At 39.8% G+C, this 27,637-nt stretch overlaps 1 protein-coding gene across 1 annotated transcript; it reads right to left on the reverse strand.

Moving 5' to 3' along the window:
- Positions 1-1,418: 1,418 nt before the first annotated feature.
- Positions 1,419-27,637, reverse strand: LOC118776409 (integrin alpha-2-like). Its single transcript, XM_036526749.1, has 30 exons — positions 27,523-27,637; positions 21,598-21,721; positions 16,491-16,600; positions 16,018-16,109; positions 15,002-15,116; positions 14,656-14,783; positions 14,169-14,317; positions 13,666-13,816; positions 13,021-13,186; positions 12,719-12,795; positions 12,401-12,539; positions 12,001-12,146; positions 11,676-11,819; positions 10,857-11,060; positions 10,627-10,757; positions 9,705-9,868; positions 9,063-9,214; positions 8,664-8,774; positions 8,379-8,464; positions 7,174-7,315; positions 6,357-6,449; positions 6,193-6,269; positions 5,651-5,734; positions 4,840-4,942; positions 4,554-4,664; positions 4,121-4,231; positions 3,597-3,710; positions 3,360-3,449; positions 2,541-2,657; positions 1,419-2,217 (listed from the first exon to the last, which is right to left on the reverse strand). The coding sequence occupies exons 1-30, from the start codon at positions 27,566-27,568 to the stop codon at positions 2,128-2,130; spliced, it is 3,567 nt and encodes a 1,188-aa protein (XP_036382642.1). The 5' UTR covers positions 27,569-27,637; the 3' UTR covers positions 1,419-2,127.

Consider the following 27,637-nt stretch of genomic DNA (forward strand, 5'->3'; position numbering starts at 1 on the left):
TTCTACAGTAATATAAAAATATAAACAAATCAGTGCATGACATAAACATTGTTTTTAAAAATTTAGCTTAATTGTAAATTTTTGAAATGGACAAGTGTGTATAAATCGGAGGTAACTAAAGCCTGCTGGATTCTGGACATTGAGAGCTGGAGTTGTATCCCTGTTCTCAAGACTAATCTTGTGTGATTGCATTCTAGTACTTTGTAATTATGCTTTTTACCAAATTCCAACAAGTGTAGCTCATAAGACATGATTGATTCCAAATTGAAAATACCCCTTAATCTATTAATAACTGTCTGATGTTCATGTTTTCAATAAAAGTCATCCAACGTGACTGTAGATTAATGTATTGGAATTACCTAATCACTTAAATGGTGGTCTATGGTATGTTTATTAAAATTAATTAATAAACATACCATAGACATAATTAAGGTGTGCTTTTAGCGAGGTCTGTACTTGACAAGAATTTGGAGAAATGTCAAGGGATGTGGAAGCCCATGTCCTTTAATTGTACTTTTATATTGCACCTTTTGAGGCACATTATTCTCACTCACTCCTTTCCTCAAAAACAGCACATACTAAAGCTCTTCTGTCTTTGTGTCTTTGAATTCACTATACTACCCACAGTGTGTTTGTGCATCATAGGTATATTGTATGATATTCTCAGAACCTACTAAATTGTTTCTTCATCAACCATGCCACCACCTTGAAGCTTTCTGTGAATAGGTATGCATGATTTGACCTGAATGGAAGTCATCCTGAAAACTGAGCAGCAATCAGCAGACATCTCTGGATGTCTCAAAGAATGCTTCACCCTCTAAACAAACCGCAATGTTTCATAAAACTGGGGACAATGTACTGATGGAGGCTTTTGGGATAAGACACTTATTCCACTGTCACTGAAGATTCTGTGGCATACACTAAGAATTCAGGGTTGTCCAGTTCAGCTACAAACCTTGCTTTCTTAACTGGCCAGAAAAACATTCCTCTCACGAAAAATAAGTTTTCAATGAACTGTCAGTTTAAATGCCCATAACAGAAATACATATAAAATACAGTGTATCTTGATCACTTATTACTTCACAAATTAAATGAAAATGGCTGCATGTATTATTTATGATTAAGCAAAGTAGGGTACAGATGATTTTCAGTATTACCAATGAAGAGATTACAATCAACTTAAAAATACGCAAATGCAAAAAGAAGAGTATGTATATTTGACTTGTCATAGCTGATTTTAATTTTGTAATATATAATTACACTTTTCAAGTAGTCTTTCTGTTTCAATAAATTAAGTGTCAAATCACACCCTACACAACATATTACAATATATCAAATTATTTGAAAAATGCTCATTGTAAAGAAAAAGTAATATTTTTACTTAAAAGTTACTGTTTCTGTTTTATGTCACTGTGCCTTTGAAGATTTGCAGTCATAACACTAGCTGATTCACCAAAAAATTGATTTCCATAACCATCGCAACAGTCCACCTGATTGATGATTGCCTGATGTAAATTCAGTGTATGGCAGAAACACTATAGTAGTAAAACTAATAGAGAACGAAGGCAGAAAACAAATCTTCTGATAATAAGCCTGAAAACTTTTGCACCATGAGCAAGGAGGAGACACATTCTGTTTCTTTAAGGTGCTTTCAGGAAGACATAAAGGTATACCTGGGACAGTGTGACACACCTCATCTTGCCATTGCCACTGCACTTCCTGATAGGAATTGACTTCCTTTGCACAACCCAGGCCTTTCTGTCTTCAGGTGTTTGTCCCAAAGACCCAGCGATAAATGGTCCGACAAAATGTGGGGGCCATATAGCGTCCAAGTGTCTTACTGCTGAACACATCCTGATAAATTGAATTCCCTTTTTTTTCCCTCCCTGTGATAAATAAGATTGGACAACATATTGTGTCAGTGGTGCCAAGATGGCAAGATGTCCGGTTCAGACTTTGCATTGATAGTTCTGTCCTGGGATTGTTGAACCTAATGTTCCATCACAGGAACTCCTTAGTCCAACCAGGGAGGAATGCAGAGTGCGTAGTCTCCATTTTGAAAGATGGTCCCTGGCTTGGGTTCCACCTGCAGTTGCAGGGTGTTCGTCTCTGCCTGCCTTCTGGAACTTATGCCCCGTTCCCCTGTGCCTCCCCGTTTTCCCCTGCCTCCTCTGCCTCCTTCCGCAGCTGCTCGTATTTGCTCTTAAAGAAGCCAAACTGGAGGTGGAAAAGGATAAAAAGAAAGAGGACGACACGGAAGACAAGACGAAACGGTAACGGACTAAAGCGGCACAAACTACAGCCACTGTAAATGTACACGCTGACCGTAAAAACCAATTACAATGCAGTTTACTGGCGAATGGTTCTGCCCTGTTCTGTGCTAAAACAGATGTTTTTTTTTCTATTTAGTTTAACAAGGAGACCACTTTTATTTTTCATGCTGTCCTAAAGTAGGAATATCATTTGCAGTTTGAAATGTCTAATGTATGTTACAGACAGGGGTTTGTATTCTCCATCAGAGATTGTAAAAGCACCCTTACCTTCCATAGTAGTAAAATTGCAACAGCCAATAAGAGCAGGCCCCCTAACACACTGCCCACGATTACACCAATGGGCACCTCTCCCATCTGGCTTGGCTTTGTGATTGTTATTTTCACCTGGGGAAGGAAGAAAACAAAGTTACTGTCACATTCTCTGACACGAACTACCCACTCAGAATCATTATACCCAATCCTAACCCTCACCCAAATTGTTATGCTTTTACAGACACCGAAGTCTGGCTGCTGAAAATTGATCAGTGATTTGCTGTAAAACTGCTATTTATTATGCATACTTAAATGAAAATTGAAATTAATTTTAAGTTCCCTGAAAACATCCAGCCTGCAGAAAAACATTGATTGACATACTGATACTAACACATACCACACAACAGGACAATCACACTTTTAAGCCTGATTTATGTATATAAAAAAAGATGTATCCAACTAAACAGTTTTCCTGGGTTTTATCTTCTTCCTCTTCCTCCTTTTAAACTGAAACAGCATTTGTGGGCAGAATCTATCCACACCCACCGCATGTACTTCATAGCAACATAAAAGCATAAAAGAAGTAACAATCTGAGTTAGAGCTCATTCCTCCATTGACCAGTAGAGGTCAATGTAAGCTTGACAGAAGACAAGAAAAAAAGTGAAAAGTTAACTGGACACTGAAATAGTTGCATGAACTACCTCTGTGGAAAAATCATGTTTCTGAAAATGTCACACATTTTATCATACTTTAGATGACAATGACATATCCTGTTGTCGTGTCAACATTCACCACCGGGATATTGAGTTGACTATTTGGGATGGTTTACATACCGGCAACAGCTTGTTGGCAATGACCAGCAGGTCAGGCTGTGATGTTTCTACCTCAGCTCGCACAGTAAGCTTGATGGACTGGAAGGACGACTGAATCGTGACAGGAAAGAAAAGGACAAATGGACGTTAATCCTGAAAACCCATGCACAGCACTGCATGGACTGTATGCGCCAACATGGCCACAAACAGTCTTCCTATAGAATTGCGCAGACTGTTAGTGATGTGCCACATACTCACAGAGGCAAATGTGCCGTTCCAAATTCTTGTGGTAACGTTCACAAAATAAGCACTCTTCATGCCCATGCCTTTAAGCACACATTTCATGGACTCACACTTGGCGCTTTTGCAGTCCTGCAGATAAGACGAATCATAGATTTGAAAAAGTATTGCATGAAATCATTGTGGTAATCTGACCCGATCAATCAGAACTATAAACATCTTTACGACTGCTGACACTGAAACTGAGCAGGGTACTTGACAAACCCACTTCAGTAAATATCCTGCAGCATAAATGTAAAGGCATAAATTGAAAAATATGTACAATGCAAGCTGATGAAATTACCCTCGATACAAACATCTGGTTATAATTAATATGATGCAACTCATCTATTTAATGCTTTTCCTAAGAACGTGGATGTTGCGCTTCACAGAAAGCACAAATTAGTCTTACGAAAAGTTCTATAAGGAGACTCAATGCTTTGTAAATAGGTTTCAGGCCCTCCGAATGTGACGTGAGGCCACTGTAAACCTGCCCCACCCACCAGCTCCTCCACCCCTCTGAAGCTTTCGTGGGAGAAGGAGGCAGTGGAGGGCTTCTTGCCGATCTGCAGTGGGTCGATCAGCCTGTTCGTCTCGCAGGTCACGTCACCGCCCTGCAGGAAATCAAGCAGACCATCAGCTTGCGCCAGCACGCGCCGTCCACTCTCGCTTCAGCGGCCGCATCTCCTCCCCGCCCCACATCACAGCGCGGGGAGGAAATGAAGGATTTGGGGGAGCTCAGGCCGGGGATATCAGGGAAACGTGGAGGACGCGTTACGGTATGAGCCGGCCCACATGGCCTTGTTGTGTGCCGGCTGTTTGGGCTTTTGGCCACTGTTTAATATGGCGCAAAAATATCAACTGTGGCACTTGAATTCTGCAATAAGAGTTTTCTGAATGCTTGTTCGAATGCTTGAATGCTTAGTGAAAACCCACCAATTTGGTGCTGAGTCCAGTCACGTACAGCAGTGGGTTACCTCCTTTGGTTTTCACTGGTAGAGACACAGTGAGGTAGGCCAGACTGACCGGAAAGTTCACAGTGGAAACCTGGAGGAGAGACCATGTGCCATTTTAGACCTTTGAGTCTGACACCTGCTTTCAAAGCTCTCACTGCTGCTCACATCCCTAAATCAATGGGAGTTCATGGAAGATATACTTCAAGAGGTTAAACTGATTATGATAAACAATTTAACATGGTGCTTGCTTTTCAAGTGTCACTTACTTTCAGCGTAAAATTGAACTCTGGACCAATGTCGTCGAAATTCTTCACCATGGTCTTTACTTTGTTATTCTCATCCACCACATAAAAATTAATATTAGTTTCCCTGTGAAAAGATGTGAAAAACAAGCTTTGCTGGTGGAAGACAATGTTATAGGGCACAATGGAACAGAAAGAATTTTACAGGCAATGACATCACCCCTTGAATAAGCTGGTAAAAGCATTCAGTTTTCCAAGCTGGAGGCTTAGGTCTTCTGGCACAGTGGACTAAATATCTCTTGCAAAAAATGTACACTGTGTGATTACTAAGCATTTGGGTTCACCTGTTTTCCCTCAGAGGTGGAAATCTCCAGTCTTAAAAAGGAAAAGTACTGGCAAGTATTTGTTCCACCCGTGCATTGAACCAGCTCATTTCACTAATTAGTTCCCCTTCTGGCCAAAGGGTTGTTAGGAAAGGCAAGTGATTGGAACGGATACTGGAAGCACTTCTACTTTCTACACCCAGAATTTTCCACCCCTGTTTTTCTTTGAGTAAGCAAGCACAGTGTATACACTGGCTACAAATAAATAAAGACTCTTCCGGAAACAAATTTACTTGTCAAAACTGTGACAGGGTGGCACTGAGGAGCGATTCATTAAACAGTTGGTGATTGTGAGGACTCGTTCGCATCGACACTTTTGTACAGTCAAGATATTTCTGCATGGCCAGGCAAGACGACCGGGAAAGGGTTCATCAGCACAAATCGAATAAAGGGCCGCCCGATTTTTGGATCAGGTTTACGTACAGTTAGCTGAAGCTTCCATCACACAGTACCTTGTCAGAATTATTCCAGAGTCATACTGCACAGGAATGGAAATGTCAGCTTTGTTGTTTGCTGGGGTCTCCTCTCTGCTGTCACTGTTAAGCATAAATAATGTGGAAGAAGCATGAGGAAGCTGATTAACCAGGATATGATTCACAGCCGTTTTTGGCATGAGCCCCAAAGATATTAAATCCGTTCAATCAAACAAACTTGCAATTAAGCCCATCCTGCCTGATTCTACGCAATCTGACATCCGCTGTCCTACCACCCACTTGCAGCGGGTCAAATGTATAATGGCAGGCCTAAAAATTTTGCAATTAATGTCTACTAAAATTTAAAACAAATAAAAAAATAAATAAAATGAAATCCTCTACTTGATTAGCTTGTTTATCTGCTTTTCACTGTATTTTTTAAAAAATTTCCTTCCTTTATTCCACCCATTCTCTTCCTCGGCCTTGCTTTGTTTACTTGCAAGGGCAGAACTTTTTCCTGAGAGAAAATCAGGAAACGCTAACAGACTGAACTGAATGCCACATCAAAGGGCTGCTCCAACCTTTTTGCCTCGAAGTTAACAATTGCCGTGTCCTGCAGCTGGTCCAGATTGAAGTCAAAGTTGATTCCGAAATTAACCTGAAGGATATGAAATTATTAACCAGACGTTTTTCATGGTGCCATACAGAGCCTGTGCAATGGCATCACGGGTGACACCCTGCTCACCTGCTGGTCCTTTTTGAGTGCTGGGTAACCGACCTGACAGGACAGCACACGAGTCTCTCTGACCGAGGTGCATTTGACCTCTGTCTCATCCCTCTGAAAGGACAGTCGGAAAGATGCAACTTTACCTCATTGACGCTAACAGCATGACATACGCTGCATTAGCGAAAGGCAATTCCAGTCTCTCAGGGCCATGAAAGTTCTGCTTGTATACTATAGGTACCACTTCTCATGTAGGTACCTTTCCTTCAACAGGCATCTCCTAAAACAGAACTGGAAACACTGGTTTCCTTTAACTGAATTTCTTACACAGGTAAAGACTCATCATTATAGTAGCATTTAAGATTATGATTATATGTAATTCAGTGGATCTTGATTCACCCCTTATGTGTTATTCAGCAAGAGCAAACCTAGCAAACCACCCAACTGTTAAAATGTCCAAAGTGAAAATACCAAAGAGCAGCATAGTCATATACAGTACGCCACTCCAATCACCCTAAACAAAATTCATCATTCAGATCACACTACCAGCACTTGGTACTAATTCTGTCCCACTTAGCTATGAAGGGTACCCAGTGTTACAACCTATAACTATTCTGTATAATAATATATGCTTGCTTCTAATTGGCTTGCAATTAGCACAGGCCACCATAATACATGAAACAATAAAAGTAAAAAACATTAAAAAAAGCAGTTTCTTGAACATATAATGAGATGATTTTATTTTCTTTTAAAGATTTTTGTCCAATTTTGGAGAGAGATATAAACACCCATCAAATGTGGTTATTGCTCCATAGTGCCCCAGTCCTTCAACACTTACCGGTGGAGTTACCGAGGCAAAAAACATGTTTTTGGAGTATGTGGCCGTGATTCGAGCATTGTAGGCATTCTCCTTCCTGTTGCTCATGGTGACGTCAAAGGAGAGTCTTCTGTTGTTATAGCTGACAAGCATTGGGCGCTTGCTGGAAAGTAATCACTTTGATTACCGGGAAGTTGACCTGGATTATTTGCATCAGCTAATCATTTCACAGTTGTTGTCTTTCCGCAAAAGAGAAAATAACAATGAAAAAAGAGTAAAAACAGTAGTGTACTATAATTTAAGCCATTACACTGCATACCATGTAAGTGTCAAACCAAAAGCATAACTGGTATCTCTGAATGAGCTATTAGCCATTAGCAATGACAGCAAATTGTCTCAATATCATGACTGACTGAGACAGTACTGGGCAGTATTTTTCTGTGAATGTCCCCATTAGGATCTTGGTAGATTTGCATCAGAAAAGGCTCTGCCGCTCAGTAAATTCTCAATCTTCAAGAACTTCTCAATTATGTCCCATCTACACTCTGGCCCTCAAGTGGTTAAAATATTATAGAAGAGAAAAGAGACATGTTCCCAATGAAGTTGAAAGGTCAAAACATCATATTATAAACTTCTATACATATTGTTTTTCCATCAATTGACACCATTACACAAGTGTAAGTTACTCCCACTGTCAGCCTTGATTTTACATTGGAGTGTTTAGTCTGTTCCGCCTAGTTTATGACATCTCTTCAGCTTGAATAAATCAAGTAAGCAGTAAAAGAAAGCCTTAAACCACATGATGTTTTAATGATGTTTTAAAATAGAAAATAGTCTTTTCAGGGGAATGGATGTGTCTGTTGTAAACAAGAAATTAATTAAAGAATCTCAACAAGCAGTCTGGTCCAGTAACACATGCCATAGACACGGCATAGCTTTAGCCATTGGTTTGTGAAAACAGGAAATACACAGACACTTCCACAGAATTCATTAGAGTTGATGAAGTTCAGCTTACACAATTATGGTGTGGAGTGCACGGAAAGCTCTCTACACAAATGAAGACGATGATTGTGTATGTCTCAAAGAAATGCTGAGGAAATGTTATTAAAATATTAGGAAGAACATATGCTTTGACTTGCCAGCGATCCCAAATGCTTTGCTTGTAAGCCCACAATTGAAAGCTGGCCTGTGTCCCATTTGAAGTGACTATTCCCGCAAGCTCTCACCTTGGCACCCCCGTTCCAGTCTTCACATTTAACACCAGGTCGCTCTTGCACACCTCATCAGAGCCACATTCCTTAGAGAAGGGAATCTTCCAAAAAATGGATTTTAATCATTAGACAGTTTCTCTAGGCAGGCAGTTGAATTCCAAGGTACAGTTTTGACACAATGAATTGCATTCCTTCAATGAAAGCAGCCAAGGTACAGTTTTGACACAATGAATGAAGTCAGCCTTTGCCTGTAGCTGTACTGGGTGGTCTCTTATTCACAGTAGAATAAAGGAAACTCACAAAGAACTCCCAGGCGCTAGGGGCCAGAACATCCAGGACAGGATTGGCATCTGACTTCTGAAGGCCGATATCAACTCTCAGACTGATGGAGTTAACAAAGTCAGGAGCTTCCTGTTGGAAAGTAATGCTGTTGAACGCATATACTGCAGGTGATCAATATTCTCAAGAGACTTTCCTTTATACTGGCCACAATTTATACCATGAGGACCTTAGAAACTGCAAATCACAGAAAGTCTATGCCATCTCCTCTGTTTGTTTTTCAAAGGGCTGAACAAATTCTCTTTGAACCAAGAGGATGAATATACTTCTACGCACTAAATCACCACACACTGCTTGTGCTTCAGTGCACTTAGTGCTTTGAAACCCTGTATAATTGTACCCATCCTTAATGTAGCCTACCTGAACATAAACCTGGTAGTCTTCACATATGTCCTTGGTGGAAATCTGTATGTCTTTCTGCAGAGTCCGTTCATTGTTTTTGCTGAACAGGCCTCGCGAGCTCACTCGGGATGACTCCAGATCGGCGTCAAGAGTGAGGTTGTATGTTATTGCTGTGGCAAGGAAAACAATCATCTTTAGCTTGTACAGTATATCATTAACAACATACATTGGATGGAAAAAACACAGATCTTTTTTGAGAGAGCGGACATACTTTAGTTATGCTCATAACAAAATATATGGGGAGGAGCATTCTTACACATGAAAAAAAAAACTGTAAAAATCTTAGCGCACGGTACTGTATGTAGGCCTGTAATTGAGAGGCAGATCCAACACAAAAATGAAATATATTGTAATATACTGAGGAATATGTTGTTACGCCCAAGAATATATTATGAATATATTTAAAATATATTAATGTAGGAAAGGAAAATTATGCTGGAGTATACCAAAGGAGCATTTACATATTTTCAATATATTTAATGAGATAAAAATATATTCTTTAAAATACATTCTCAATATATTTTTTTTGTATGGAATATGTGAATCAACTGTATCATTGAAAATAGGCAGTGATTCCAGTTCCATCAATGAAAAACTTACCAAGAGGTCCCACGGGTGTTTTAGGCCTGAACAGTGCACTGAAACAGACACTAGTATGGAAACAGGAGACCTGCCTCCCATTGATATTGCAGGCCTTACTGAGGATGCTGATCTTGTTGGGCATGAAAGTGGCCCTTACTTCTACTTTTGCCAGCCCTCTGGACCTGAAACAAAAGTGTTTGTTACCTGGTATGAAACTGACCACAGCAGTGCTATAACTAATCATGGCATGTATCGTCATTAACTACCACTTCTCTAAAGAAACCCTCTTGTGGAAAAACAGCGCAAAAACATACCTGCAGCCTTGTTGGTTAAAGTACTGCCTGCATCACTACTATGGCTCAAATGGATTTACCCATAAACAGAGTATTGAACTGAACTGCTTGAATTTTGAACTGTGATGTAAAGAGACACAGGCGGGTGAAATGATGTATTGTGAATTCTCATAAATTATCCAAAGTGGCAATAATCCAGATTATCAATTCATCATACTGTTTTGACAGACACTTACCCAGGGTGAGTTATACAGCTTGTATTTACACAGTCCCTATTTTATCAGTCAGTTATTCACTGAAACAATTGAGGTTAAATACTGTGCTCATGTTATCAACAGCAATACTGTATCTGAGAATCACTTAAATGTTGTATCTGAGAATCATACCCCACTGGTATGATTCCAATTCCTTAATCACTACACCACATTGCTACCTACAATTGCTACCTCCCTTCAAATCATCTGTAATTTCATTGAAAATACTGGAAAGGATCTGATGAAAAGTGCTATTGTATATTAAATAGCTCAGATGACTCAATAAAACAGACACTATTCAGGAATCTTCATATAGTCACTGAAATAAATATAAATAACATATCACTTAATTTAACGTAGGTCTTGATTACATGCCATCAGGGTCAAACTCACCAGAGCTGAACCACGTTGCCATAGGCACCAACAGAGACATCCGGAATGGTATCATCATTCAGATCACTACTGGCATCCAAAGACCTTCCAAAATATTGCAGTTTGGAATCTAAATTCGCCCCCATAATTTTCTATAAAAAATAAAAACAACATACATATTCGATCAAGCTACACTAAACGGAAGCTAAACCAAAAGGAAAGGTTTTAACAAAACTTATTTTAATTTTCACCTGTGAATGCTGCCTCTGAATGGTCTTCCTGTCTCCATTGTAGATGTAAATGACACCCCTGCCACTGTCCTCCAATGGTGCTCCCACGGCGACATCGTTGAAGCCATCCATGTTGAGGTCTGGCACGGCGGAGATGGCCATCCCAAAACGAGCATTCTCCGAGGTAGATGGTCCATCCAGAAAGCCCTGCCCATTAAGAATGCCCTGAAAACCATACCAAGTAATTTTACTCACAACTTATCTCACTTATTTCACTCACTCACTTACCTCAGTAAAGATAAACTAAATATTTTAAGAAATGTGGTAGCATTGCGGGGTTACCCATCACCCATGTTAAAATGCCCATCAAACAGAATCAGAAAAGCGAAGTTACAGTGAGTGTACGCTGAAATGAAGTGGTATCAGAGTTGTAAAGTTCTAACCCCTTTTCATAATATTATTGTATTCAGTAGATGTGAAAGTTACATTTGATGTCGTATCAGTACTTTATTTAGCTTGGAGTCTGAGGAAAGGATTGCACCTAGCCGTGCGCTGAGGTTGCTGACTCGTGTAGACAACAAAACCAGAAAGGGGGAAGACGAGGTGGAGCAGGGACGCCACGAACAGCTGACAAGGATGGCAAATGGTAAGTCCGATTTTTATAATCGCGGATGGGACAGATTTGTCTCAGGTTAACTTTGCCGGGATTGTCTGTGAATTGTCTTCCCAATTCTTTGTTTGGATCTTCAGTTAAACACCTGGTGGTATCACACTGGGAACAATTTTTGCTGCAGAACAGGCAATAGCAGGTTGAAATATGCACAGGTAGATGTGCTTCACCTTGGTGACAGAGTAGAGGTATACTCTCCCCTCCTCCTTCTTCTGTTCCGTCATGAACATGGGAGCTCCAACCAGCAGGATGTCTGTCACACTGTCTTTATCCACGTCCAGGGGACACAACACGCTGCCAAAATAGGAACCGATCTGGGATTCAAAGTAGATGCAGCGGGCATCAACAGATGGACATCGTCAATCAGCTCTCCTTAAAACAGTAATTATTATTCAATCTTCAAAGAATATTAACACAATTCTGCCCGGTTGCCTTTTAACTCTCTACTTCTGAATGCAAAAAAACTAACGTATGACAGTCAATACACAACTTCACCTGTTCTGCTCTTTCTGAGTCAATGATGCGAGGCTGCTGTTGGGTGTCCATGGTGTACACAATGACTTGACCAGAATGGTTGGATCGAGGGGCACCTGCTACATAGTACACTGAACCGTGGTCATTCAGTGTGGTCACTGAGTAGCCTGGACACAAAAGAGATACATGTGTAACCAAAAGCAAACATGCATTTATTTCTAGTTGTATGTCCTATGTTAATTATCTAGGTAATACAAAAACGATATGTATATATTATCACTAGTATCACATGCTGCGGGTATTAAAACATGAATTCCATTTACGTTGCAGTACACATCATAGCCGCGTGACCTCGAAAATTGTAAAGGATGAAAGCTCACAACAGAGAGGCACTGACATTTAAGCACATTTGAGCAGTTACCCAGTAATGAACTGTGGCCACTGTCCTCTAGGATTTTCTCAAATGACTTCCTCGGGAAAATGTTGAAATTCTGCCCGGTTTGGTGGACGACCGTCCCACTCCACTCATAAGCCCCCACGGCTCCCAGCATCATGACATCCTGAGGGAGGATGGGTGTGAGGGGTGAAGGACAGGATAGGGGTCAAACACACCATCCATAAACAGTTACCGTAAAGTCAAAAGCCCAACTGCAGGACATATGTCTTGAATCATTTTTTTGATAAGATGTCCCGTTTTATTGGTTAACTGATTGATTCATTGCCTAATTGTATGTCACACCTTTGTGCTGGAACGGTGAGCGCTGAATCCAACCTGAGACATTTCCATCTGAAAATTATCTCCACCTTTCCCCGTCCCTGGCAGGAAAAAAAATAAAGAAGATAAAATCATATTTATATAGGATTACAAAGATTTTTATTGCAAATTTGCCTGGGAGCTTCAACAGTGCTTTTGTATCCACCTGCAAGAGAAATGGCAGTGTTTGAAATACCAAAAACAAACACACGTAAACATCGACTGACAATATCTGAGAAGAACAAACAGTTACGGCTCTTCTGAAATCATCAGCTGATGAAAGATACCTTCAATGTTGAAGATTCTATCCCCAAGCGTTCCTGCGATCTCTGACAGAGCCGCTTCTGATGAGACATTGAAAAAAAACTTCTCTGCAGGTGCACTGGCAATCGACTTGATCTCTGCGATGAGGTTTCTGGTGTCAATATCATTTCGTATATAATAGCCAAGTACCTGCAATTGCAAAAAAAAAAAAACATACAATAAAGCAGTATTGACGCTTTAAACAAAAGGAACTACGGTCATTGTACACTTACTAAACATATTAATAAACATTATTAATTTGCCTGGTGCACATACACATCTGCATTAACAAGAAGCACATTTAGTCCACAAAAGTGCTGAGAGTGGTTTCATGACCCCTGAAGTGGATATACTCTGTCAATGACTCACTAAGTGGAACCAATCATAGTTTAATAGACTTTTGATTGCTTCACATGAGTTAGCAACTGGCAGCTCATGCTAGCTACAACCATTATGGAGTTCATAGAGTCCAGTTCTCCCATCAGTCTACAGCCTGCTAAGGTTCCTGATTTGCAGCTAATGGAAGAACATGTATAGTGCAGGTCTGCGGTTTGCTTTTAAATTTTTCATTTTATTTAAACACAGTTTTTTAAAGAGTGAAGGAGGCTTTAATTTTCCCCTTTACTTACAGCTATGCCAAAGCGGGTGATTCCTTTCTCCTCACACTTTGCGATGGCCTCCTCCCTGAATTCTTTGTCGTGAGACTCCCCATCTGTGACCACCACCATCACTTTAGCTGCCCCAGGCCGACCCCCATTCATTGGGAGGAAAGCCCACCTCCTGGTGAGACATGTAATCATATTCCAGAACACTGTGTTATTATTTTACCTTAACAGTTAGGTGCCAAGCATAGAAATATCACAGGCCATTCGTAATATGACATTAATTACAACCTTCTTTAAAGTTCATTATCTATAATGCCCCTCAGAATGGCCTTTAAGAAACTCTATGCAACTCCTGTAAAATCCCTTGCTGTGAATGACACATAGCAAAAAGTACAATGCAAATGTGTTTGTATGTATTCTACATTCTACATTTTGAATGAAATTCATGTTTTGGGGTACTTCAGACAATTTACTGTAATTACTGTATTTTAATTATGCTCTGTAGTTAAAATAGGTGGGAAACACACCTGGTGAAGTCAATGGCACTGAAAGTGTTTGTTTCACCTCCATGCATTTGAGTTATCACTGAGGCAGCCCTGATGACCTCCTCTTTGGTTTTGTACGTATTCAGTTTGAACTCAAAAGATGGGTTGACTGCATACTGAATAATGCTCACCTGAAAGCAAATATCAGATGCTGCAATTGGTGCTCTACTCAACATGAACAACCTACAAAGTTTCATGATGCTTTTAATAATTTGGGTGATGTAACTGAGTTGTCTCGTTCACTTTAAAGAATCTGTTTAATTTAAATGTATGTAAATGGAGGTAATGATCACAAAAATTGCAGGCAGATACCTTGCAAGGAATATTTTATTTAGAAAAGAAAGTATTGGAAACTACATTATATTACATGAAGATAAGGTTTCCTCACATTTTTCATCAGAAGAAAAAAACATTCAGTGAGGTTAACTCTGACATGCACTATTTGTGTAAATTGGAAAAAGATGCTTACCTGTGTACTATCTGGGCCGATGTCTAAGGTTGGCAACAATTTCATGAGAAAATCTACAATTGGCTCCCATGGCCAAATGCTATTAGATCCATCCAGAACAAGTGCAATATCCATTGGACCCCCACAGGCTGACAAAAACAATTGTTTGGAAAAAGAAACAATAGTAAGTAATACTCAATCAGTAATACTCAATCAGTACTCACTCAGTTCATTAAGAACTGTTTAATGAAGAAAATGTAATGGTTGCTGAGCTTCATGGTTAAGGTGCTTTTTTGAATTCAGTCATATGTGGTATTAGATGGTGGAAACTCAGGTACACATGATTGTATGGTGACGGGGGTCATACTCTGGATGGCAGGGGAGAACGATTTCACAGGACTGAAGACAGGATTCACTTCAGTGCAGATTCCAGGGTAGAAGTACTGGCTCCCACACTGCTGGGCCCAGAGCGGACCGCATGTCTACACAGAGCATACAAGAGTCAACAGATGGTGGTAATGAACCATTGCTAATGTGTGTGTATTACACACAGGGATAGAATTCAAAAGAACTGCTGGATTAAACAAGATGTTTTGTTATTCACTGGAGAAAATATAATGAGCAGATAGAATGAGTTGAATGTAAACAAAAATAGCACCGGGTATCATATTGAAAAGGAAGGTTAACAGAGAAGAAATCTCCCTTTCCTTCCCCCAGATTTTTCATACTCTGAAAGCAGCATGTGACATCCCTCCACTGTATTGCATAAGCAAGGGACAAAGGTGTAAACAGGACATTCCTCATGAGGAAGGACTGACAACTCCTCAAAAACCAAACTAGAGATGGTCGTGTTAAGTAAAATTTCAAGTTATCCTCCGATGAAAAGCTTAATTTTCTCCCATGTAAAAAAATAACATCTTATCATCTAACTAGGTAGAGAACAAAAGCAGTTTTACAAACATCAGAGAGAAGGAGAGATGAAGCAATGCATTCTGGGCTTTGTTTGAAGGTTAGGGTTAGCTTCACGTAGGTTAGAAAATCACGAAAGCATTTCAAATTGACATGTGTTATCAGGGAAACATTTTAAAAGCTTATCAATATGGATGCCCGCAAGCAAACCTAAGGAGGAACATAATCAAAATGTATCCTGAAATAATCTTTTAATATAACAGTTCATTACGATTAGAGGATTACAGAAATAAATCATAGAAAGCAAAACACATAGACATGGGAAGCACTGAAATAGTACGAGCATGCAATTTACTTTTTTATTTGTTTTGCACAGCAGTTGATTGCGACCTCCACTTCACATAGTGAATAATTGTAAGAAGTACTTAGGGACTATAAAACAGAAAAAAGACAAAAATTTTCAAATGAGTTTACCATAAATCCATCGGATTTGGGCAGCGGAGTGAGAGTCATACCAAGACTCATGTTGGTGTTAATATTTCTCACTGAGGGAATACTGACAGAATCTGGAATGGGAGAATTAGAGTCTCTGTGAAATGGGTTACTTGAACAAGCTGAACCACAGTCATCAGCTCTAAAGCATATACTTAACAGTAACAGATCTGATTCTGCTTTAGGACATAGATGTGTTGAAATGAAGCATGGATAAATATATCACACACACACACACAAAACACACACTGCCTTCTCAGGTAAAACATATATGAATGAAAATAACATGGAACTAACAGCCCAAGGACCTATGGACCCAAATATCCAACAATATCACTCTACCAAAGACAGTATTACTTTTAGCAGCTTGATGCTTGATGTTACAGTGATGTAACTCGCTAGACCAGGCATATCTCAGTGGAAGAGAGTGGGAATGCGGGAAAATCCACACTTACCCTGCAGGTTGAGTTTATCGCACTGGGTTTTGGCCCCTGTGATTTCACACTTGTAAACATCCCCCTTCTGGTTCTGTGTGTGTCCACTCCAGGGAGATCCAACTAGGAGCCTGGAAAAGAATATCAGTGTTGCCATTCCCATGACAACATACTGTATATTTCTACAAGATCACTTCAAGCTATATGGAGAATTCAGCTATATTTGTCCCTATTTCATTTTATGCCATGAATCTCAAGAATATTTCCAACATTCCAAACTCCATGTTGTCCCATTTCATTGGTGAGATAGTGAAGTGTAAACCACTGTAGGATATCTTTATTTCATCTGAAATTAAGGTTCTTGTGATCTCCTTATTTGGACAAATTAACAAACAAACATGATAAGAGTGAAAAAAGAGTAGCATTGTTCAGGGCCTGTAATCTTAAGAAAGGTTATTTCAGGGGATTCCCTGGAATGGCTCAGAGATCCTGGAATTATAATGAGTAATTGCAGTAAACTCGCCCTGGCATGTCTGACAATGGTGGCCAGACAGGAGGCACTGCGTGAGTCAGAAAACTTGCTCTCCAGATTGAACATAACAAAGACACAGTCATCAGTAGAGGACCTGACAGAAAAATGTTAGACACTTTTTAAATACAGTAAAATACTTACAGCCATCTCTACAGAGAACTCCACACAGTCAACCTACAGAGAGCTCAGCACAGTCAACCCTCCAGAGAGCTCAGCACAGTCAACCTACAGAGAGCTCAGCACAGTCAACCCTCCAGAGAGCACAGTAAAGTGCGACAGGAGACTAGCACAGATCTGACACACTAGAATATGGACATTTATTATCCTGGATGAACACAGTGGCAAAGGGAAAACTTTCTTTGTGTCTGTGAAGGAGAGCCTCCACCACCCCCAGAAACTGTATGTGTGTTAATTGTTAGTTTGTGTTGATCATTAAAATGAAAAATTTTCAAGGGCCCTTTTTCCTCTATCCAATTCAAACCTAACAATAGCAGATCATATTTCATCAGCTGCATCAAATGTGTTAATTATTAATTGTTTGCCTGTTGTCAGTGTAATTGTCTGATGTGAATGTAAAGCCAGTCATTGGTTAATGGGACACGCCTGTCTAATCAAAGGTGCATTAAATATAGGTGCGTGTGCTGTTGCTGGGTTCACACTCTTGTAAGCAGCTTGTGGCCAAAGCTGGGTTTCTTTATATTTTAAATTTTTATTTGTTTTTTTGGTGAGTTTGTTCCTTCTTTTCTTTCGTTTTGTGTGATGTGTTGGTCAGCTTTCTCATAGTGTTCATTATAGTGATGGGAATAACGGCTCTTTGAAGGGAGCCGGATCTTATGGCTCCGTTCCTTTCCGAGAGCCGTTCAAAAGAACAGCTCATCGTTCTTTTAGGGGGTGGGGGTTACTAGGTTTATCTGCGAACGTAACCACCATGAAACAATCAGGGGGGAAAATCTTTCTCTCTATCTCTCTCTCTCTGTTTTACAAGAATACAAGAATCTGTTTTGACTGTGGATTGTGTTTGAAATGTTTTAATTCAACCTACAGCACAGTCATTCAGAACCTCTAATTACAAAACTGACAAATAACTGACGTCTTGATTTGACTCCCCTGGGGGAAACTAACATGGCACTTTTACACTGGAACCCAATTTCAAACTGCCATGAGGCAGAAAACCAAAGATGCTTCACTGATGTGGAACATTTTGTCTGTGAAACTTTACATTTTACAAATAATGATGATTATTGTGGTGATGGTGAACTATCTATCTATAGTTGTTTTGTTGCAGTATATATGATGTCCAGGCTTCTAAGCTATTGATAAGAAGCAGACCTGGCAGGCTGAATAAACAGTACATGCTGCCATTAGCAGATGCTGTGCAGCCAACATTGACTTTGATTTGATTTGCATAAAGACCAATCAAAATACTTTTCTATTGCTTTACCAAATATCACACGCTGCACTCTAAGATGTCACAAAACCTAGATCTGCAATTAAAGGCACTGAAAATACATTTGGAATAACCAACTAAGGCCTATACCCAATATTGCAATGAAAACACATATAAGCAAGTGGTCTTATGCAACATTCAGAGTCAGACAGAAGCTGACAAGAAAAATTTTGTAAAAACCAGAAAAGGAAAGGTTCCTCACAAGGGCAAAGCATATTACGGTCAAACTGAATGCAAGATTACAGCATGTTTTTGTTTTATTTGAAGTAAAAGCACACATGGCTAAATAGTTTAATATTATGAATAATTTTGCATGCATGAATAATTCTGAACTGTGCAGTGCAATCACGCTGGCCATAACATGCACCGGAATGGTGTCCAGACAGCAGAGCTGCTGCTGCATATTTATGGAAATGGAGTTGCTTTGATTCAGAGGACCATTCATGTCTGCGTGGTGGGAAACAAGGAAGCTCACAGTGTGAAGTGGGGATTAAAGAGCGAGCCCGGTGACACAGAGCCCCCTCCTGTCTGTCTCCGCCTCGGCTTCTCCCAGCAAAGCACAATGTGACAGGAAATGGCTCATTCATGAAATCGATCTTTGACCTCTGTCTGTGACATCACCCGCTTACACGCCATGACCACAGATGTTTTATTTAGTGAGAAGATATTCTGCTCTGCCCGCTCTTAAGTGCCTCCGCCTTTGCGCTCTTTATGCATGTTCATGAAGGGGAGTGGTCTATGGCAGAACATCCTTAGCAGCGCAAGCAGCACCCAGATTTCCTATTACTAGACTCTTTGACAGGTAACTGTAGAATACACAGCTGACACTCACATGTTTAATGATCTCTGTCATGCTTGGTCTTTATTAGGGCAAGTGTTCTCTTTATCAGGCTGTCATCCACTGTTTGAAAATAAACACACTATGATGTTAATAGAATACATGTATATACATGTACTGACTCTAAAATACTGTTGTGTAACAGGTGTAGGATTCTAACTCCTTAGTCTATTACTGCCCTTCCTCTGAAGTAGGAAACTATAAGAGACAGTGGTACCACATTTGCTATCTATGGTTCAAAATCTTGAATCTACTCTATTCAGTCATGAGGTAAAGATATGGTCTGTTTCAAGACAGGTCTCTCTTTCACCATGTTCGGTCTGAGGACTTTCATTACAAAGTGTTCTAGACAAGTTCCATTTTCTTCATGCTCATAATTGCACACACACAGTCAGGAGAATAATAGCTATGCATTTCTAAAAATACAAGTTTTATATTTTACAACTTTATATGACTGTAGTCATTCTGCTTTAACTGTACCACAGTTCATCTGCATGGTACGCTAGATAGAATTTGCAATGAACCTCTGAGAAAACGATCATAATCATAACAATAATGATACTGATTTATGTGACCACAAATTTTTTTCTCATTCACATTAACATGTAATTTAGTGGTGACGCAAACTGAGCATGCATTGGAAACCCAGTTCTAATTAAAGTCATTGTTTCCTTTGCCTTTGTGACACATGTCACAGGGTGGATACTATAATAAACCCATCTAGCATTTCAAGTCTCTCTTTGTCTGGATAGTAACTATTTACACATTTCTTCTTCCTTTGTAATTAAGGCATCCTCAAACATTCATTCTGTAGACATAAATTAGCTACAAGCCAAATGTTTACGTCTTGTGAAGAAGACAAGCAAGGCACTTACTAAATGGCCCTGGGAATATTAGAAGAACATCTTTGCAGAGATCTCCCGGAAAGAGAGCACATTAGCAAAAACAGGAAGCAAATGAGAGCTGAAAACCACTGTAGAAGACTAACAGAGGGTCATAGGATTCTCCTGTGTCAACACGGGCCCAGCCACTGGGACGCTTGATCACATGAGGTACTGTTGAGCCAGGGACAATGTGCCAGTTAAACAAATATACGCCACGGGACGCTTCTGCATCAGACTCTTTGATTTTGCTGCTGTCGTTTGCAGGGGCTGTTTTACTTTGAAGCTGTCTCAGCAAAGTGTGTGTATTTCAGCGTGTGCGCATACATGTGTCCCCATCTGCACTCACTAGTTACATTGCATGGAAAATCCTGACATCCTGGTGCATCCTGAATAAAACCTTTAGCTATGGAAAAACTGAACGTGAGCATCTCCAGACATCATAAACATAAGATAATATCTGCCAATAACGTATGGCAACATAACAAATGAATGACACCGTTGAAGGATTTTTTGTTGGGCACATAAAATACACATTTGAATTCATGCAGTGAACAGTTGGAGACAGCTTTGGCTGCTATGAAAAGTAAAGAATAAAAACCACCTCATTTCAACTCTAGTCGAATGCAGAAGACACTATAGTTTAATGCAATGCCGTGCCCCTCTCCTGTTTTGGAAAATGACATGAGCATGCGCTCCAGCTGGTGCTCAGCTGTGATTCAGTTACAAGCAATTAATAATTGCTCATGCAATGAAAGTCCAATGCTTAATTTCTGACCATGGACTCACCATAAACCTATAAAAAAATGCACAAGCATTAAATCACCCCCTGGTTTCACGCCAGTCTTTACGGTAATCAAAACGATATGTGACCGAAATTTATTGAAATTTGCTTTGCCCAGCAAGACATATTGTAATCTTTCCAGTTATGCTGTAGAGTGGAGTGGCATGATTGTATTGTGTACTGGGAGAGATTTTGGAGTGTCAAGGGTCAAACGATCACCACATTGCTCGATGGCAGATACGTTTCACAGTAGCAGAGTGCAGTCACGAATAGCTGGCTGGAAGCGCATGAGAAGAGACTCGTTCTAAAGACATGAGATAATGGGATTAAATTAGTCTAAATCCTTCCACCTACACTTAAGTTAAAATTCAAAAAAATGGGCAGGCTGTTTGGATAAAAGAATTAAGGCAATCCAGATGGACAGAATGTGGTTTGAGGGCGTAACCTGTCGGGGGGAATATAAAAAAATGACAAATGATACAGAGACAGTAAACGATGACAAAGACAAGCTTGTGTGCAACAACAAATGACCGACGAACACACAGAGTCCACGCAGCATTTTTCAGGAAAAACACCCCCAAGGCACAGGGACGTAAATCAATCTGTGGCACACCGTAAAAGAAGCGAGAGAAAAATCAACTCTTACCATTTGCCTTGATGGTTTGTGAACTGCTGCACAGTATAACCGAACTGCTCAGCCACAGGCCCAGAAAACACTTTAGCTCCCGATGTTCCAACGTTAAAAGATTCCGAAAGGCGAATTGCACAACCTGTGGAGACAAAAAAAAAGAACAAACAACAAAAAAAAACCACAACAAATATAGATGTTACATTTTTTTCCTCCCCCTTCTTTTAACCAGAAAATATTGACCAATCACCTCTGTGATGAAGGAACGCATGTGTACTCCTATGACACACTTGCCACCAGCCACAGTTTTTCAGACTACACAATGCAGGACTATCAATTTTAGGATTCAACCATTTCCCACTGATGACAACTGAGAGATCTGTGCTTAAAGCCCGTTTAGGGACAAGCATGGGAAATTAGCCTAAGCTAATAAATTGCATTGGATTGCTGTTTTACAATTTTCTAAGCATGTACATATCTGTCCTGTTCAAAAAAAACATTAAAATAAAAAATAATTCAAAACATCCGAGGCTGATGGTTCGCTAAGGGGGGATGATGCACTGGTGACCTCTAAGGTGCCCAGGCTTGAATTAGTGATTATTATTAATTATCTGGGCTACATGGCTCAACCTATGCTCAACTGGGCCACTCGGGAGCCCAAAATGTGGATTGCATTTTAATCAATTACACCTTCAACATGACTACAGTGTATAAAGGATGCATATGGTTTACAAAGAGCCAAATAGCACCAAATGAGAAACAGCATTCTTCCTCTTGGGGCTCTGTCAGTAATCTTCATTCAGTACGAAGTAACATTTGATGAACTGTAGACTAAACAGGCTAATGCAACGATGCGGTTAAGAAATGACCAACAGTGATGGTCCAGATGCCTTTTGAGAAGATTTTGCTACAGTTGCTAGTGTGGTTGCTTAGATTACCAAAATGTATGAGGAAAATGTCTTGAGATCCAAATGGGATGTTAACACAGGCAGGCAAAATCTGCAGGTCTGGCAATTTGATTATGGGACAGTTAGCTCACCAGCTAGCTAAGGTTAGCATTTACAAGTGTGTGAATATTACAAACGTGTGTGAATATTACAAACTACAGCATTTCACATTACAAATAAATCCAATTCCTTTATAAGCATAGAGGCCTATAGACAATAATTATCCAGCTAGTTGACTTGCGCTCACTCACAGCATCAAACAGCAGGAAAGGCACTGTTGCACACAGAGGCATGATATGATGTAATCAAGCTATTAGAATATGCAGAATGAAAATATGACACAAGAATTCTGTTTTCCCATAGAACATAAACAGGCATAAAAGTCACAAAATCAAAACAGAACCTAACACCATGCAGAAGGGCAATATGTTCTAAAAGGACTCAATTTTCAGAAAAATATAATTATCATGAACTGCCATTTTTTTTTTCTGACAAACCAGCATGCATTTCAACATTCATTATTCATTGAAATTTTAGATTGACAACTGGAGATTATACTGCTCAAGGAAGTCGGGAGGTTACCTGAATACTTATACACACTTTGCCAAAGTAAGGGAGTGGTAGGGGGCTCAACTGTATCACTGCTGTTTTAGTGTAGAACAGGGACAGTTAAGTATGTGGTGCTATAGATGGAATGTAGGAAGCCTCAGTGTTGCTCCGTTAGACACGCTTTTCTGATGGAATGGAATGTCATCCAGCATCAACAGAACAGACATCCTCAGGCTATGGAATCCAGCCCCTTTCTCTGTCCCTGTTCCTAAAACCTGTCAGGTGACCCATTTCAACAGCAAGTCCCAGCACATTCACTTCACATTCACTCTCTAAGCAAATAATTAGCCAATTTAGGGGGGGGGGGGGGGGGGTTCCTGCAACTGTGCTACCTTCTCTTCCTATGTCATGTACAGAACAGCCTTACACATTTTGTTCTTTGTTATTCATGTATCTGATTTGATTAGCCCATATCATTACCTAGGGTGTCTAATAACGCTTACATTTCTGCAAATACTCATTTGGCAACCAATTTACTTCTTGAACCCGAAAAGCTACATTTAAGTAAAAGACTGAAGAGAAGCTGAATAGAACAAAAGTATAATACTCATACACACAGTTCAATCAAAAGGACATTTCCAGTGGCAATCTTTAAATCAATGTTTGGTTTCAAAGATAACTATGCAGTACAAATTATCTAAACTATTGTTTTCTCAAATTTGTATATCTGAAAATCTGAAATGCTTCTTTGGGTGCAGCCCAGACATACAAAATTTGGCACAGATTAGTGTTGAAAATGACAGAAGAAAGCCAAAACTGTACATTTTGGTGTTGCCTGATTTGTTAATTACTGTATTTAGTGTAAGACATAAAGCATAGACTACACTGTTATGACACTAGAAACCCTTTGGCCAAGTTTACTTTTGCTCTTGCAATTTGTGCTTCCACCCAAATCATACATACAGGAAAGCTATTATGTTATTTCTGTTCCGTCTAAGCCTATCCGATCTGGGCTGGTCATCAAAATGTGCTTCCACTTTCAAGTCTGCCACTCCTTTGTTAATCTGCACAGTCAAAAATCAGTGGCCTTGTTTCTACTCCCATCAGCACTACAGACAAGCATCGTAAGGTCTTCCTATCTGACAACATAGGGGGAGTCTGAATGAAGTCATGAGAAACAGCACAATCCACTGAGGTTGGCTTCCACAAAAGAGAATTACCACAGTGCTGGTGCTGAGATAGCTTCTCCTGACCATGACTGAGGTGGCAAATTTCCTTAACTTGGTCGTTACCTCCCATATGCATCACAGGGAATCAATCCTTGAACTCACCCTATGTCAGACCTGCCAACCTTTGGAAGATGTTTTTTTGAGTGCTACTTCAGAGTCAGCAAACCACACAAACCATGATCACACCTCGCACCCTATCAACAATCATCACCTATCTATCTCACCTACCCCCAAAGAAAACAATTTTGAAAAATGACTCCTTGAATTAACGAGGAAAAATATATTAAATTCTGGAAGGAATTACCTTCCGAATTACAAAGCACCTCTCGTTTGAAAACCCGAAAATAAAAGTACTCACAATAAAATTTCCATTTTAGTAACAAGCAGGGCTTCTCTGAATAAACTGCAAAAATAGTAGGAGGAACTGCATTTCCTGTTAAAGCCTCCTTGGTTGTTCTCATCAGATACAACTTACAGATATCACTTAATTATACTTGCAGTGGCACTTGTTCTTAACAGCTTGGCCTCATAGTTGGTGGTTTTTGCCTGTCTGGGCAAGTTGTCTGAATACTACCATATGGCAGACTTTCCCCTTCACAGCTATCATCACAATTCTTTTTACCAGAGCACACAACGTTTCTGAGCTCCTTACTGTTATATTTGATGTCAGGCTAAAAAACAAACATAATAAACTGTTTGTGCTCTTTGAGATTTTCTTTCCATCTCACCTTTCTTAAGTTAATTCAATTTTTTTCTTTGAAATGCCCAACACTTTTTTTTTTGCCATTTTCTCCCAGTTTGCTATGCCAGAGACAAGCCATCCATTGCTGCAACCCCCACTGCTAATTCAGGAGGGCTCATTCAAACACATGCTCTCCTCTGAAACACATGATGTAGCCCCTGCTTCTTTTACACACCACAGTCCTCATACCAAGCTTGCACAGACATGTGTAGTTCTATACAGGCATATCTGCAGATGCCCCATTGGCTAGCAGGGCATAGTTGATCAAAGGGAGAGACAAACCCCTGGCTGACCTTCCCAGTCTTACATCCCAAGTGGAATGGGGCCAATTTGTAGGCTGTGGCTCTCCTGGTTATTGTTGGCTAATGGAGTACATGAGATCAAACCTGTGCTGTAGGAAAATCATATGGTTTACCCAACTGAGCCACTCAGGAGCCCTCCTCCTGCCATTTTACGTTGTGCCGAGCTGAACACAGCTCAGAATCGAAGCAGCCAGCTGCAGACAAGCGAGGCAAGCCAGCTATACCAGGGATTCACCCATGTACTCGGATTGGCTCGAGTTGCATCTCAGAACCACGTTGTGACTGAAGCCTCATTGTAATAATATTGTACCCACTTAATCTGAATTAAAAGTGCATGCATGACACCCACATACAGATACATGCATATAAATTGGCAAGTCTGCCACTCAGACATGCAAAAATTTCTCCAAATAAGCAGGGAAAACTTCCGTTGTCAAGTGCTGACACTGAACTGCTTTAAATAGCATGGAAAACCCTGCTGCAAAAATTTACATGAATTTCTGACCGATGCTGTCAGTCAGTTGTGTACAGTACTGCAGGATTATGCTGGTACTACCAGACACTATAGTGAGAGAATAGAATTGCAATGACTTATGAAAATATTTTTTTCAGTAGTTTGGCTCTAGTGGCTCATCCAATACAGATGTAAGGGTTCCACAATGTTGGTCATTTTTGTGCTCCCAAAGTTTGTAACATAATTTCCACTTGCTTCTGGGCTGATACTGGAAACTGCTACTCTTCCTGGCATTCCACAGTTCCTGTGATTCTGATCAGCATTTCTTGATAATGAGATTTGCTAACTACCAGCTACGCGCACTCATAAGCTAACATGCATAAAAATTCATAAACATCTACTTTTTGCTGAGGTAACTAAACTATTCTGGTTGTTTTTTTTTTTTTTTAAATTCATATAGATCTGCATTAATCATAAATTTTCTATTTTAAAATTTGTGTGAGGCACGTTTATAGGACAGTGATAAACATAAGATCATGAAGCTTTTGAAACACTCAGGTTCAGTCTTCTCCAATCCTCTGTTCATGGATAGTGCATGTAAATATTCTATATCAAAATGTGCTGGAATTCTTTCACAGGTGCATTGTTGCTGTATGTACTACCAGGCACATTGTTCTATTCATTCATTGCAATTGCAAAGCAAAAAAAAGTTAAACATGACATGAACGTTACCAGAACTCAAAACAGGGCAACATACAGTATTTAACTCCAAGGCTTAAAGACAGCTGCTTAAAGAGGTCTTCTGGCAAACAGCAACACAATACTCTTAAGTTTGTATGATCAAGCATGTAAGTGAGAAGCTCCTAAAAGTGATACAGATTCGTGCCATTTAACTGGGTAACAGAGACGTCACGGCCATTCTGCCTGCTGTTATCCCTCAGGGCTGGCAAACCTTCACCACCTAAATATACAATTTTCCTCTGAACATATTATTTTTTGGAAATGGCGACGTCTAGAGGAGACTGTAAATTATCTGGCAATTATATGCCGGAATAAAAACAACACAACAAATAATTGACAAAATAACATAAAAAACAAGGCTAAGGGAATGTAAATAAACCAAATAAAGTATCCCAATACAAATAATCCGCCGAGCTACAATTTAGACTTAATCTAGAAATGTGGAGTAATTTCCCACCTGTATCATAACACGCGCTTCTACATGACTATATACGCATCATAATTTACTGTTTCTTTATATTTTGCATATTTTTGCACATCCATTGCACCACTTTGGATTCTCATTTAAAGATTCGTTTTTAAGACACAGAATCATAACTACTTGCAAAGAACCATCTAGAATATTCTAGGTTTTGGTTACTCGACTTTGGCTTTGGTGCTCCCGGCACAGACCTTCCAAACTGTAACTTCAGAAAAAAGGTTGAACATTGCCGAAAGTAAATCTGAATTAAATTCCAGCGCCACGTGCGGCTATAGCAAAGATCAAATAAAAGATCATAACACGGAATGAGCATGATAGCATTGCAAATTTCAATCCAACCTCAACAATAACAGAGGTTTTAGAAGTTATGTTACACCGCGTAAAGTTCAGATTCTACCCAATTGCTCTGGAACACGTCAATAACATTGTCTTATAAAATACCAAAAGTTAAAGTTTCTGCTGTCTGAGAAAATAAAGTCTTTTCAAAGGAGAACTTACTTAAGATCAGGAGCGCCACAATATTATCCTTTAAGATGGAATTCATTTTAATAGATATTTTCCACAGCTGATGAATGGACTGGAATCACTCCCTTTTGAAAACTGCTTTTCTTGC

The sequence above is a fragment of the Megalops cyprinoides genome, chromosome 4 (genome assembly GCF_013368585.1).
Source record: "Megalops cyprinoides isolate fMegCyp1 chromosome 4, fMegCyp1.pri, whole genome shotgun sequence".
Classification (NCBI taxonomy): Eukaryota; Metazoa; Chordata; class Actinopteri; order Elopiformes; family Megalopidae; genus Megalops; species Megalops cyprinoides.